The sequence below is a fragment of the Clavelina lepadiformis genome, chromosome 2 (genome assembly GCF_947623445.1).
Source record: "Clavelina lepadiformis chromosome 2, kaClaLepa1.1, whole genome shotgun sequence".
Classification (NCBI taxonomy): domain Eukaryota; kingdom Metazoa; phylum Chordata; class Ascidiacea; order Aplousobranchia; family Clavelinidae; genus Clavelina; species Clavelina lepadiformis.
In genome coordinates, this window is record NC_135241.1 from 574,013 (window position 1) to 589,935 (window position 15,923).

Consider the following 15,923-nt stretch of genomic DNA (forward strand, 5'->3'; position numbering starts at 1 on the left):
CACCTAAAATAAAAATTATTACGACTAGAAGTGCAAGTGAAAGTGATAAGACAAAAATATATCACATATTCAGAAGCATAAAACAGTTTTTATCCATTTAAAACTGTAAATATACAGCATACAAAATGCATTCCTCGTAAATGAAACACACGCTGCCAAACTTAAGATATGCATCGATTTAGGGAAAATACATAAAAAAAATAAAAATATCAAAACTTGTCATACCAAAACTGATTAAGATGTTCGGCTTAAAGAAGCCTGCACATTAATCAATGGTTTCAATCAATGTTATAGTGAAATAATACAGATGCATTTGTATGCTTAAGTGCGCTAATCACCATAGAAAAATTGACAAAGATTGAAAAACTGTGATTGTCTTCCACAAGACAAGACCGGATTAACCGTCGTTGTTGATACAAACACAAAATTAATCTAATATTTTGCGGGATAAAAAAATAAATGAATAACATCATCTTATGTCTTGCTGACACCAAATATCAGTCAACTCATCAATCGCTCAGGTGATGTTCCTGCTCCGACCGACCCAAGTTTTCTTCAGCATCCAATGTGTCCGGAGCACACTGAGATGGATGATTTTCTTCATTTCTACATCTTGATGTCCTGGGAATGAAATACTAGAAGCTGCAAGTTTTGTACAAAACCTTGCTTGTGCATGTGTGTGAGTGCTTGTGTGTTTGTGTGCTTGTGTGTGTGTGTGTGTGTGTGTATGTGTTCTTGTGCATGAACAACTGCTACGGCACATTTCAGACACAAAATTTAGAAAAATTGTGACGTTTTTTAACTATACATTTTCTAGATTGCTTACATCTTTTCATTGTTTTCTTCTTCTGTCGCACAGATATTTGTTGCCTTCATGTTGTTGTCATGTTCTCCAATCTATAACATAAGTACCATAGAAATATATTCAACAACAAGAACATAAATTAAGCACAAGAAAAAAAAAATTAAAAATAAACCACAAAATAGGATTGTGTCCAACTGGTACAAAGTGTAAGAGCATATGAAGTTGCCCATTAATGTTGCCTGGACCAGTATTCTTACAAGAGCAACTCTTTGTCTAGTAGCAGTTTGTTTATTTTTAAACAAAATTTTAGTACACAAAAGAAGGATGATACAATAAATTAAAATAGAGGATGGTGTCCAACTGGTTCAGTTCCTATGAAGGAAAATTTGTTGTTGTTGCCCAATCCTACAGCCTTGACCATTTTTGTTTAAGAACCGCCAGTTGATTTGCAGTTTGTTTATTTAACTGAATTGAGATGTCCAAGGCCAAGCTAATACAACAAAAATTTAACCTGTATCTATACAAAGTACGTAAACCGGATCAACTTAATGACTTAGCACTCACACTTATTGCTCCAACGTTTGCATCTCTAATAGTTACATTGATTGTTACATTGGCATTGGAATGATCAATTCGATGTGAACTTCTTTCACTACGTTGCTGTGCAGTGCTATGTGATGTCTGTGGTAAAGGAAATCCTGATTCTCCTAATATCTTATCTAGAGTGCATTTGACCTGTTCTTCAAACTGGTCGTTTTCCGTCACGGGAACAAATGCGTCCAGTTCCCAAGGCAAGTCCAAGTTCAGACAATCTCGTGGCAATAATGTGATGAAAGTGTCGCATCTTCCAGATTTTATTGCTTTGTTTTGAGACATATCCCGGTAAAATTTGATATATCCCCTCTCGGGGATTGAATTGCGCGATGCAACCCAGAATATGCAGTGGCATTCTTGAACGAAATCCACACACTTTGCTTGATAAGCGCCACCTGCTGGATGATTGTAACTGTCGAATGTACCGACACGATAACCGAGACTTTCAATAATCGGCTTCACACGTCTGGTCACTTCTTGGTCAAGGTGATGGTTAAAGATTCCAACATCAAACTAAAAAATAAACAGAATTGCATTAATTAAACACCCACATCATGCAAAGTATGTTGCTTCTATGCCAACCAACCCGCTGCTATCAAACCCATCAGCCACAATGACCCATCCAATGTCCATGGATAGAATCGTTGTTGGGTTAAACAACTAAACGACAATTAAACCCACAATGACTAAACTCACGGACCAGGACAACTAAACCAAGGACAACCAACTAATGTCTATGTGTTGATTTTCCTGGGATTTATTGTCTGTTGGTTGAATTGTTTCGGATATTTTCCAGTATTTTCTTGACCAACCTTAATTCTACTGTTGGTGGATGGACTCGAGTTATGGATTGAACTGGGGCCAGCACCTGGGTCATTGCTTGAGGGTGAAAATGGAACTGAATCTGCTTCTATCATCTTAATGCTTCAGCTCACATCAAGAGATCAAGACTTTGCCTGCTCTGGATGTCAGATGAACAGCAGACTCAATTTATTTAAGTTCAATCATCACCATGATGAGAATATTCCTAAAAATTATAAGAAGTGAATGAATTTGAAACTAAACTGGAATAAAGACTTTGGTGAATAATCTTGTTGTTACGTTGTAAGAAAATACTCTCATCAACACATTCAGTTGATGTTATTTTTTTTGTAGCATGAATAAAAGCAGCAGCAGAAGCAAAAGAAGCCGAATAACATCCAAAACTTGTTTATCCCATGTTTATCCCAAAAAGTTCTGTTTGATAGTTATATACAGTTAGGATAAACAAACCAAAGCATACCATTTTGCACAACAGGAAAAATCAAAAACAAAAAGGAGACACCAAAGTTAGCTCTGATTTGAAAAGCAAAATTAGTGTTAAAAAGCGATATCCTCTTTAAGTACTGATTTTTTTCGCGATTTTAAATGTAAAAGACCACATCTTTGCTTGCATTGGCTGCATAAACGCCGAGCAGCCTTGTGCTAAGAGTTGCAGTGCACACCAGCTGCACACTTGCACACCGACATTTTGCCTCCTCATACCCGAGACCTTGACGAAAACTGCCATACTGTGCAAACCATGATTTAAGTTAGGTTCAAGTTACTATATGTTATAACATTTAAGTTAGGTTAACAAGAAACTGTGAAAGATAGCTCCAAAGGCACGATGTCTTCCAATGAAATAGTTGCAGCCTTTTGAAAAATTTAACAGAAAATTAGAAAAGAAGTAGGCCTATTATTCAGATGTATCCGTTTTATCGTATACCAGACGGACATTATCGCATTTCTTAGCAGAATAAATATACTCCTGCAGCTTTATTTCTGTAGTTTAAGTATAAAAAAAGCGCACTCAACAGCCCATTTAGATAGCTAAATAAACAAACTTTGCCAAAAAATAAACTGAAAGCAGCAAAAAGCCTTGTCAATGTATATAAGATAGCCATAACCTACTCATACTACCCTAGTTCACAAGTTTTATAATGGTACTGTTAAATCTTAGGCTATTGGTTCACCAAATTTACTCTGGCATACTACTCTCTGCCATGAAAATGGCGTTCAGGTGTGATGTACCGCGCGTGGTTTACATCACCTGGTACCGTACTTGGTAAACGAACAAAATTGAAACTTCCGCTTTCGATTATGTTTCTTGGCAAACTTGCGTCACAGTGCCACCTACTAAAAGCAATACAGCGATGTTTAAATATTGAAAATGAAATATTTTATCAAATATCAATTCTATGAGAAACATATTTTTAAGACAGGGCCTAGGCCTACAGTAACTGTAGAAAATATTTTATGCATGATTGAGAATAAAATTAAAACATTAAAACAACATGTTTTGAAACAAAAGAAAAGAAAGCTTATAGGGAAATACCCAAATAAAAACTGACAATACCATAAATGGAAATCTTTTAAACGGCGACTATATGCTCATTTATAAACGTAAAATTTCTTATCATTCACTAAAATGCAGCTTTCAAGATATTTTAAAAGATAGAAATACCATAAAAGCACACTGTTGTTAATATTCAACCAAACAATACTGACCGCTTTGATATTCTGAGCTTCGAAATCCGTAGTTTCGATTCTCTTAAATCAGTTTCGATCGGTGATATTAGACATCTTATACCTGCGATTAATACTTATTTTGTTTCCATGGGCAGTTTGTTATTGTAAAACAAAATGTCTTTTTCTACCCCAAATTTGTGAGACCGTGTTTAATAGAATCACTTAACCTTAGTATTCCATTCTTTTTTTTCCACAGTAATTTTTGTTAACAAATATATCTGTATTTACGTATCCATTTGCCTGTTACTTCGACGTTAGCTTTTTGAGTGACTTTTTGGCCTACCTGCTTGCATTTAAATAGTTAACTGTTAATTATTTAATTTATTTTTTGCAATTTTTTTATGGTGTTATGAGTTTAATTCGTGTTTGCTGGCCGCACTAACCGGCCATAGTTGTAATCAGCCATTGTATCAAGTATTTTGCAAATTTTTCCGGTATGTTAATTGTGAGGGAGTTTCGCCAAGGTATACAGCAAGATAAGATAAGATATACACTTATATAATAATCGTCAGATTTAATGACAACGAACGAACAATATTACTCCAGTCGCCTCGAAAGTGGTCTCCGTCGTTGATTGACTTGTCAGTTTGGTTCGTGGTAGATTATTAACCATGATTGATTGATTGACAGGTAGCACAGTGTGGCTGCTCCCGGATAGAATGTCAAAGCGCGGTAACTCAGGATGACACAAACTAATTTTCTGGGGCAATATCAATATTTCAGCGTAATCGAAAAGCGGGTTGGATTAAATGCAATTTCCAATATTTTCAACACACGCTTCCATCATAGAAACTCATTGTATTGCGGATGACACGGGAAAAATTTATTGAACTTTTCCAAACGTAGCACAGTTAAGGAAATTAAACAGGATAAAAAGTATAAAGCAGTTCTTTTATATTACAATTATTTACATAGCAATTACTGGCGCCAATGCACTGCAAGGAAATTGAACACCTTGAAAGCAAGCACTGGTTATTGTGAAATAATTTCATCCGGCTACAAAAATAGTTAATATTAAGTTGGTTGAAGATTAAGATTACTGCATCTTTATCTACTGCCGTGGTGGAAGCTCGTCCAAGTGACCGAGGACAGCTTGGACATAATCAACAAACATTGTGACGTAATAAGGCGTAGTATAGGGGTTAGCCCCACAAAGGTGACTGACGTGTCCACCCCCAGATGTAACAGCCAGAGCAACGTAATTTGTCGATGAAATTTCATCTCGAGGAAGAGCTGAAAAACAACGGGATTAAGAGAACTGGGAATAGACACTATAGTTGTCAATTGCGCCAACGATACCTTGATATGGGACAAACGCGTCGTCGTCTGCGCACAAAGCAAGTGTTGGAGTCTTTATCGAGTGCAAGAAATCCCGACTGATGATGGCGTCTGTGTAATAATGATCGACCGACTCGTATCCAAACACCCTGGTGCAGAAGTTTTGGTAGATTACAATGATTTCATGCAAAATTCCATGCATATATAAGTAAGTTGTCAAGACTTGCAGTTTGTCTACTCACTTAGATGTGAAGTGCATGTCTATCTCCCGGATGCTACGAGCACTCATTACCTTGTCGTGGTCGACGATACCAACAAACTTATCATGTGACCTGTAGTGGATTAAAGAGCAAAAGTTATCACACATGTTTCCATGCATGCGCAATCCACACATATTGGAGGACATATTATTATAAACAAGGACTTAAAATTTACCTTAAATAGATCTGCTTGAGTCCCTTGGTGAGACTGATGTTATAGAGGATCCAGTGATGCCAACGTTCTATATTGGCCGAGCCTTCGACCGGGTTGAATGGGCACGAGTACAAGAACGCGGCCGTGATGTCGCTCTGGTCCCCCTTCTGAGCTAGGTACCGAGCCATGATTAACCTTGGACAGTTGCAACGCTCGTAATTAAAATCCAACCACCAGGGCTACGGATATCTTGCAAGTTTATTACAGGCGCTGCAATGTAAGATGTTGATGGAATCCCTAGTCATCATCACAACTACACATTACCAACCCTCCGAGAGAAATTCCAATTGAAACGATCGGCGATTGTGGATGACGCTTCTTGACCAATGACAGAGCTTGGGCCAAATCTGTTGTGTGAGTTGCGCAAAATGCTTTCCCGGTCTGTTGGCAAAGTTGTTAAATCAGATAAAATTCACGCACCATAACATGCTTCATCATACAAACTAGAAGTTAGGCCTTTTCCTAATATTCTTATATTGTTAAAAAAAAAACAACATGCAACCTGTAGGCTTTGTAATTTCATGCATGTTATGACCAGTATTTATTCTATCATCTTTATATTTATTTTTAAACCAATAATCATAGATTTAAAACAATTATATAATTCATACAATCTGCTGACCAAGCATGGAAGTTCCAGGCCCCTGTTCACCATGACAACGACAGTGTGGTCTTCTTTGACGAGGGCATCTGTCAGAAGCTGAACATATTTGGATTTTGTTGTCGAGACAAGCCCAGGGTAGACAAAGACAATCGGTCGTCCCTCCTCAGCCTTCTCATTGGTCCACGCAATCGTGAACTGGCCGCCATCTGGCGTGGCCACGCTCTCCCTGATGGTGATATTTTAATGATTGAGATTACTACCACTACGACGCTATTGATTGCGATTCTTTGTATACAATTTCCATGATAGTGATATTGTTATAGAAGTTATTCGTGGCAAAAGTTCTACAGATTTGCACCTTCTGTATTGAACATCGTGCTTAGTTGGAAGGAGCGCGGCGACAACTGTTTGAATTGTTCCCCCAGGAACCCAAAACAACGACGAATATTTCAACTTTAGGGAGGAGACATGGTTTTCCAGGAATCGTGCCCAGTGAGTTCCTTTCTTTATGAAGAATTCTGGTTTCTGTAAAACCATAAAAAGATTTTCACCGTGATAAGCGAATACATGAAAGTGATTAGACAATACACTGTGATGTCTGTAATCAACAGGGATAATGTGCTTAGTGACATCATTTATAAAGCTGTCAGCAGAGAGATTAAAGGCAGAAGTAGTTCACAATAAACAAGGAATCATTTAATTATAAAATTAAGGCCTAAGGTAATTATACAACTTATATGTAATTACACTCACACGTGAGTAGTAGGTGAAGTAATAGGCGAAATAAATGAAAGCTCCACTTAACACAGCTGTGGCCGGTGACATAGAAATCATTGTCCTAATAATCCTTCAGTTTTTTCTGTTATTTTACTTCTGAGTTTATCAAATACGACGGCAGCAACCTGCATAAAACCAGTTATAGCAAGTGCAAATGTGGCCATGAAACATGTCAAATTATATATCTGAGGCATATTTATTGTAAAACTTCATACACAACAGATGCGTAGCCACAAAAGGATTAAAAGCCACAGAATGTAAATAACATGGTGTTCTTGCCAATGGCAAGTTGCATCCACAACATGTAGCTGTTTCTGACCTGGCAGCTCATTAAAAGTGCCGCGCCACTCATAAGCATGAGTAGGCTGCCATGCGTTTTATTTACACAACATCATATGTTGGGGATGGATTTTAGTTTCTTGTTTGCTGGAGCATTTGCAGAGCTAATCGATTCACTTCGGTTTTCTGTGACAAATTTTCTCTTTGCCGATCTAAACCCGTCTCCGTGAGCTTCGAGTTTCTTTATGAGGATGACTTTTCGATTTTGTAATCTCGCAATGATTCTGCTCATCTGATAGAGTTGTTCTGTAATTGCTTTGTTCTTTGCGTTTATTTCATCACAATGCTTCTTCAAAATGCTATATTTTAATTGGTCGATTTCATTCCTCCTGTCACCATCTTCCTCCATGTCATGAATCCTAAAGATGACTCACAATCGCTATATCCTACTCCCTATTATGACCTCATAAAGCAGATTTATATTGATGTTGTCTCTGTAAAGCAAAAAAAGTTTCACAATACAATATGTTGACATACACGACTACAACATATTTCTTTGCAGTCACGACTTTAGGCATTTTCAGCGAAAAGTAAATTTCTTTTTAAAGTTTATTGCATTAGAATAATTAGGTATTAACAACACTTGATCAAATTCATTTAAACACATACAATTTCAACAAGCAACATCATAACATATATCACGAATATCGGAGTCCACCTTGATAATGTTTGTTGTATATTTGAAATCACAGCTCAAACTAGTTTTGACACGAGTGCAATGTTGCGTAAACTCAAACAAAAAGTCAAAATTCATACAATGTACATTTATTTACAGACGGATATTCTTATGAAGAGAAAATGGAGTAAGCCGATTACCGTATTTTACGGACCATAAGGCGCAATTTAAATCCTTTTTTTTCCTCATAAATTGATTGTGCGCCTTATAAGCCGATGCGCCTAATGTATGTGCGTGCGCCTAACGCCTATAATAATGTATTACTATATAAATAAACCACCGTCTTACACAATAAACTACGGTAAAAGCAACTAGCAACTGTGATATTCACTAGGCTCATTTTTTCTTTTGCTCATTGTACTATTGTGACTTGCTTACATTTATTACGAAACAAGTAAACTTGCCGGTGCGCCTTATAATCGGGTGCTACTTATAGCCTGGTGCGTCTTATGTATGAACAAAAAACTAATTAAAGCAATTTATGGAGAGTGCGCCTTATAATCGGGTGTGCTTTATGGTTCGTAAAATACGGCATCACAATAAGGGTTTGTGAGGCACCGAGAATTACATTTGTTTAAACGACAATGCATCATTGTGCATCATTATGCATCTACAGTTCATCTAAAAAGATAAGTGATGAAGATAGGACAGTGGCTGAAATTGAATTAATTGGGATGATTCAGTGCATTTTAAACTAAATGGTTAGCGAAGCTTGCGACAATGATTGGAGAAAAGTTACGTAATAGACATTTAGAAAGCAAGCAATAGCAATGTGGGCAAAATGGAAATACTGAACTAGCTCGCTACAAAGATGAGATAAGAATTTTGGCAAATAATCTCAACAAGTCACAATAATTCACACCACTTAAAAAGTGGAATCATTATCAATGGCTTCCTCTGGTGGTGGTTGATCAACAGACAAGTGTCGTGTCGGTGAAAGCGATGGCTTGGTTACGGCCTCATCACCAGTAAGAACTGGGACGGTGCTGGCCGGACACTCGAAGTGCACGCAGTGAAACACCTCGTTTGCTGTGTTTGCGGTGCCGACAATTCGAATAAAAGTTGCCGCAATTCTGTCAAACTCGAGGGTTTGCCACGACTGGCAATCAAGATTCCGTTTGTCAGCGACGATCGTCCAGTTTTCCATGTCACATGAAACTTCAATGTGATAACTGTAGCTGCGGTCGTCGATGTCCCAGAGCAGAAGCCGTATCGAGCTGAGGAAGTACGGCTGGGCAAGTTGAACCACGATCGCTCCGTTGCCCAACTGATGACAGGTGTAGCCGGAGTCCCAGTCATACGTGTTCATGTCTCCGTTAATTAAAGCATTTCGATCCCGGCTCACGCCTTCTATGATACACGCACTCTTATCAATGGTGGCCACATTGCATTCTGCGATTATTATGTCACCAATCTGACGGACTTTTTCCATTTTGTACATCGCTTCTAATGCAACAAGATGAAAGATTTTGTTCGCGATTGAATTGTGAGTACCGACGACTCGAATATAGCGAACCACACGTTTCGGAAAGAAGAGATTTTGCCACGATCGGCAGAAATGTTTTGAATAATCAACAACGCGCACCCATTCCTTGTCATCCATAGAGACCTCGATGTAGTAGGAATATGATCGACTGTCCTTGTCCCACAGCAACATCCTGATGTGGTTGATGATGGACGGCTGGCCGAGCTTGACCTTAATGCACTTCTCCTTCCTGTCTGCATCATCGTTGATATGATGCCGCGTAAATCCATGGTCCATGTCGTAGTTCCTAGTGTCCCCATCGAGCAGCGAGGCACACATTTCACCCTGGACCACCTGAGCCCCATGCTGAGGGGTCGCGATGTTCTCATCTGGGCACAGAACCCCACGATGACGAAGCTCCCCGTCGCAACATTCTGACTGAGACTTGATTGCATCAAGAAGCAAGTCCGATGCAACGAGTCCGCTCGGTCGGACAAAGTTCAACAAATCAGGGAGCGGAATCAGAGGTAATCTCACCACATCAAGGAGGGCTTCGTGGCTCTTCACCTCAACAAACCCGTCCAGAGAAGCTGTGCTCACGACGGGGTTTGCATCACACCAGGCTACAACACTTTTAAATATCGTTTTCTCGGGGACACAAAGAGAGTCTCTCTGTAGGATGCTGCGTGTTGCCGTCAGTGACATCAGCGCAAAATTCTCACTGTTCAAGATATGAGTGGCGTTTCTATCGATGAACTCTGCCGTGAAATTCAGCAGTTCCGTCAGCGAGTATAACGTCGCAACATCGTAGATGAGACACGCATTTGAAACTGACAACGTTGACTGCAGATGTAACGACAAAGCCGACTCCAACGCAGGAAATCCATATTTATTCGCGAGTCCGAGAACTTCAATGAAATCCGCTTCTTTGGAATTTACCAACTTCATCTTTCCAGTGTAAATATATCTGAGTAAGATTTCGAAGGCATCGGAAGATGAATCCTCGATCGGGATGACAGCCTCAGTATGAGCTTCTCTCATCCCTCCAAAGAGCAGTGCTCTGAAGTAGGGACATCTCGCTGCTAGTATGACACGATGAGCCGGGAAGTTCTTTCCTTCCACAACAAACGTTACGTCGTTGTAATCATTGTTCAATACAAGATTGCCGATGTTTTCGGAGAGCTCCTCACAGTGGTCGATGTCTGAAGTCGTGTTGCTTACAGCCTCATCATCGTGTACGGGACCACACAAAGCAACCGACATATTTTTTTGTTTTTTTCAACCAAATTTTAAACACTGCACAGTTAATAAACAATATCAAACTATATCAATAATAACAAAATCATTGATATTTTATAGTCGAACTTCATTATGATAGACACCTTGGGGATTGATGTGTTTGCTAGTCTTGCTTTTGTCACTTTCCAATCATCTGGTTACAAATGCCAGAGTCATCCTTTGTTAAGACAAGGGCAGCCACTTATTCGATGTCTTATTTCAAGTCAAGTTTCTTGTTAATCTTTATCCTGATAACTACTTTTTTCTTGACTTGACTTGAAAAAAAAATTGGAAATAATGGCAGCTCTGATCTTAACAAGGAATAACTCTGGAAGTTGTAACCAGATGATTGGAAAGTGAAAAAAGTAATTGCTCTGGATTATATTTAGGCTGCCACTATTTCACCGGAAACATCGTGCTTTAAAAATTATATTTCACAGTTTCTTGTTAACCTAACTTAAATGTTATAATATAGTAACATATTATAATATATAACATAAACATAACTTATAAACCTACCTTCTAATCTAAATCTAACTCAACTAAAACCCTATAAGTAATTAAAATTAACTTTTTGCATGGACTTTCTCCTAACCTAACCGCCTGTCTTTGATAACAGGCTGAAAGGTGAAATAGCCACTTCATAAGACATTGCTTGATATAACCTCAATACATGTAGTGCGCATAGAATGGTCTGCCACAGAAAAAAAACTTAAACAATGTCAGTCACATGGGCGACCGCTATGTGCAGTGAAGCACTGCGGCCATGGTATGGCGAAGGGCATTATTGCAAAAACAATGGGTGCTCATTGGGCATCTGTTCAACAGGCCTGGTAGCCTGGTGTGGTCATTTAAAAGGCCACTAATTCTAATTTAAGTTGCAAGCGTATTTTCTGGTGTGTATACGTCATAGTCAGTGTATCTAATATTCATCACAAATACCATAGTTGAAGGGAATGTAGCCTAGAAGCATGATTTCCTGAAGACATTATCATGCTTTTATTAGATTCGTATTCATTGTCACTTTCATCAAACCATGTCACTTTATATAGGCCTATTTATTTCGGCTACGAAAATACAACTTCGGTAACCGGGCAAAACTATTTTTAATGCAGGCATGCTAGGCCTAGCCTTTCTAAGTCACAACAAAAACATTATTTCCAGACGAAACCACAATCCGTCCTGGGCACCTGGATCAAGCTGGCAGAAACTTTCTGGCAAACAATGTCTGCTAGCTTGAAAAAATTCAAGCTGGCAAAAACATTCTGGCAGGAATAAGTGGGCCGACATTTTTAAGACTATGACGGTAACGTCACGAGTCATTGGTTGTTTTGTAAATAATGAAATATTATTTTGGGATGTTGCAATTTAATTGCTGACCAAGCTTAAATTATCCTTGATGACGTTCAGGTAAATCCCCTCGCTTGAACTGGTGTGCCATATAAATGCTGTTGTAATGTTTGCAATCCTTGCTTCACCCTTTTCTCTTTCACTTGTTACAACTGCGCAATTTGACATTCAGTAAGCTTTGCCCAAAGGTGAAAGCCTTTGTGTCAGACAATAAATAAAAATGATATCTTCATCATTTAGTAATACTGTATGTATAGACAAAATTAAGCAACTAACAGCATAGTCATGTCGTTTGAGGAATGGGAACTCATACCATTGAAGCAGAAGCAAAGCAAGTTATCAACCATCAATTGTCCTCGCTCATATTCAAACAACAGCCGCCAGTGTACGCGGTTTTTAAGACGAACTTATGTTCGTGTTGAAGTCAAATTCCAAACATAAGTGTAACTCGCCGCAGTTTGTGTGATAATTTCAGAATCGGATTTAAAGGCGACTTAGCGGCTCGAATCAAATTGAATTTTTTCATTTCATGATTGTCCAAAACGTCGAAATTTTATCGGCAAAGAGGTTTGGACTCAGAGTGGACAATTCTGCCTGGCAGCAAATTGCAACAAAGTTTCCTGGTTTTGCTCGCTATGTCGGGTGAGGTTGTGACAATGACATCGAAAAACGTAGACAAGCTCGATAGTCAGGGTTTGAGCAGTGAAGAGTCGTCGCTGAGTTGTGCAAAGACGTTTTGTAAAACGACATAAAATGTTGTTTTGCTTCACAATATCAAAGCTTGCTGTGTCGTTTGTTTTAGGAAATGACACATTTCTATTTGTGCAAGTTCCATAAATTAGTTACCCTTACACTTTACTGGTAACATTAGTAATAGCAACAATAACTTTACTAAGGATATTCAAAGTCTCACCCTGCTTTATTATTTAAACGTTCTTTTTTTTCTTTGTTATATGTATTGTGATATGCAGAAAACTAAAGAGTGTTAATTTGAATGCACTGGCCAATGTAAAAGGCGGTTGGCTTAAAAGAATTGATCACTATTTGCCCAAACTAGATTATCTCCGAGAAGAAAAAACTATGAACTATGAGAATATTTGCATGTTTTCTTTATTTCCAACCATGTTGCTTGGTTATACGTTTTTCCTAAAATTTGTAATGAAATGGTGGTTTATCGTTCCTTAGCCTGTAAAGACGACCACTTCAATTACAATGTTTGTCTGTAGAATTGCTTAATGTCCTCGAAGTGAAATGAGTCTCAGGTCGTTGTTTCGCTTCTCTTAATCTTAGAATCAATTGTATACCATGACAACTGTATAAACTGGTTATATTGTTTCTTGTTTAAACGATTACATTAAATAATACATTGTGACAGCTACATAATAAAGTCGACCACTTTCTATGGTTAACTTCGTAGACTGTGCCGCAACAAATAGCTATAAACGAAAGAATAATTCACGTCACGATTTATAACGACACAGGAAGTCATGCATAGGCGACACGTATCGCAATGCTTTGCCGATTTCCGTTTTCTATGCGGCATTTGATTTGCAAACAATTGTATAAAATCATCACAAATTCGACCAATTGCTGCAATTACGTCATGCGGTACAACGCTTTTGTTCGCCTTTTACATATAGTGTGCGGTATGAGACAAAATTACATAAAGTAAAAGTTGATGAATATGTTTTCAGAAGTTATGTTTCTTGCAACGAGATTGGGAAGATGATGATAATTAACATTTCGGATTCGACAGCGGATCGAATCACCGGCAACATCGTGGATGAAAACGTCTCTGCCAGCGCTCACAGCGTCTTTGATAAAAGTGAAATTTCTTTCGAGGAATTGAGTTGACCGGAGTATGATTGACCTGGGTCGGGTTGACCGGAGTTGAATGGAATGAAGCTGGATTAATCGAGCTCAAGTAGACTGCTTTCAATCAGATCAACTCCTATCACTTCTGGCTTCTGTACAAATGTAAATAAAATGTAATTAACCTCACAACAAAAGTTTTATGTAAATTCTGTGAACTTGCAAAATAGTCGACTTTAACACAATTCTATAAATATCTAACATTTCTACATTAGCGCGGCTTCAACATTTTGGCTGAGTTATTTATGAAAGCTTTATAGTGTTTTGTTAAAATGCGTGAACCCAACAAACTTATTGACAGATCGATTACTTCATAAATTAGAAATTTGATGACATTTTGACTCTGGTCGATTAATGATTATGACATGATTATAAATCAAACACGTGTCAGGATTTTCTACAAAATAAAAATAAAGAAAATCTTGAAAATTTGCCTAAATTGTTGTGAAGCCCGGAAACGTGAAAATCGTAAATTTGCACAACTTGTCATAAAAGTTGAGATGAAGTCACAAATGTTTTAGTGGTTAAGTGCTTCGCTATATTGTAACTTTGGCTTCTGTTCTTAATGTCACCATCACCTTATACGTAGTCTAGATATGTTTTGTACTTTGGCATAAAATGATTTTAAAATGGATTCATCGTTTTCGCCACACATTGCATATGAAAACTCGCAATGTCTTGCAGTTGAATAAATTTTCAATTTCGTGATGTGTGTTTCGTGGCCGACCAAGCAAGTGCGGGGCCCAATGCAAGAATTTATGGCGAGACTGCTTGCTAATTTAAAATAATTTTATTTAGTGCTGATACCTTATTAAAAATCAGTTTCCATCAGAGCTTATGATTCAAAAAAAACATTTTCTTTCGAGAACAAATCGAGAAATATCGCTGTGAATTGAGCAAATTAAAAGCTAAATTGTTATTTGTTTTGGTGCTAAGTAGTGCGGGGTACAAAGCAGGCACATCGCTCGCATTGGTCAAATGCGGCCTTCCGTGTTTTAAATGGTGTTTTGTATCCCACAATGCACTGCGCTGATTGCATGCAATTAATGGTGACTGCAGTTGTACGACTGCACCTTGAGTAGCACAGAAGGATGGTGCGACGGATGGTCGTTTTATGATCGGTTGTTTTGTGAACCTTTGTCTTACCATTTTGCTTTCAGCAATCAGTACTTAATCTGACTGTAGTGGCCAGCCGTTACCCAGTAAGAACCTGGCGGAATAAATCGATGAATTTTCGTTACAATAATAATAATGTAACACAGATCTAACGCACTGCTCACAGAACTTTCACTTTTTCAATTTATTACTTTGTTTTTTTGTTTTATTTTTCACTCAACTTAAATGCATGTTAAATGTAACAACGAACAACACTCAGTCTCCTGATATTGTGGATACATTTTGATAATGGAACAGCCGCAAGGTAGCGCAACGCAGCTTAAACTAAACGCTTGTGTAGGTTTGAATTACGTCGTTGTCACAGGCATAACAATTAGCACTGGAACGTAAACGTTCGCATGTTTTTGACCTGATGGAGCGAAAAGATTCGTGAATTGTTGAATACTTGAAAGCGGGTTTGTTGATGTAATGCCAAAATTTAGAAGCAGTAAAAAGAACAATTATCAGCGAAAACCCAAGAATAACTTTCAATAGAAAACTGTAAACGTTTCATATCAACACGAGCTGACATTGATATTGTGTGCAAGAGTAGTCCACAACCGTATAAAAAAGAATAACATACCTACAAATATTTACTATTGCGTATCCAAGTACGTCACAAAACAACGTGTAGATGTGGTTGGGAAAGATAATTGTGAAAAACGCTTTGATATGTTGCTAGCATCAGGAACACTCTACAATAGGA

The 15,923-nt window shown here is 38.1% G+C and overlaps 4 protein-coding genes across 4 annotated transcripts in view; all 4 read right to left on the reverse strand.

The window, feature by feature from the left end:
* Positions 1-3: 3 nt before the first annotated feature.
* Positions 4-2,991, reverse strand: LOC143446392 (uncharacterized). Its single transcript, XM_076946006.1, has 5 exons — positions 2,924-2,991; positions 2,212-2,426; positions 1,370-1,912; positions 827-897; positions 4-621 (listed from the first exon to the last, which is right to left on the reverse strand). Exons 2-5 carry the CDS (start codon positions 2,314-2,316, stop codon positions 510-512), a joined length of 831 nt encoding a protein of 276 aa, XP_076802121.1. The 5' UTR covers positions 2,317-2,426; positions 2,924-2,991; the 3' UTR covers positions 4-509.
* A 1,741-nt stretch (positions 2,992-4,732) lies between these two features.
* Positions 4,733-7,538, reverse strand: LOC143446389 (protein ABHD1-like). Its single transcript, XM_076946003.1, has 9 exons — positions 7,402-7,538; positions 7,059-7,207; positions 6,664-6,830; positions 6,324-6,531; positions 5,970-6,082; positions 5,663-5,836; positions 5,470-5,559; positions 5,249-5,376; positions 4,733-5,182 (listed from the first exon to the last, which is right to left on the reverse strand). The coding sequence occupies exons 2-9, from the start codon at positions 7,137-7,139 to the stop codon at positions 5,001-5,003; spliced, it is 1,143 nt and encodes a 380-aa protein (XP_076802118.1). The 5' UTR covers positions 7,140-7,207; positions 7,402-7,538; the 3' UTR covers positions 4,733-5,000.
* Positions 7,209-10,899, reverse strand: LOC143446383 (BTB/POZ domain-containing protein 9-like). The gene has a single exon (XM_076945989.1). It carries the CDS (start codon positions 10,823-10,825, stop codon positions 8,963-8,965), a length of 1,863 nt encoding a protein of 620 aa, XP_076802104.1. The 5' UTR covers positions 10,826-10,899; the 3' UTR covers positions 7,209-8,962.
* A 2,421-nt stretch (positions 10,900-13,320) lies between these two features.
* LOC143446379 (NACHT, LRR and PYD domains-containing protein 3-like) overlaps positions 13,321-15,923 on the reverse strand; it is a 45,673-nt gene continuing 43,070 nt past the window's right edge. Inside the window, exon 15 of the mRNA XM_076945984.1 lies at positions 13,321-14,157. Coding sequence (XP_076802099.1) covers positions 14,101-14,157 — 57 coding nt within the window. The 3' untranslated portion in view covers positions 13,321-14,100. The remainder of the gene's footprint in view (positions 14,158-15,923) is intronic.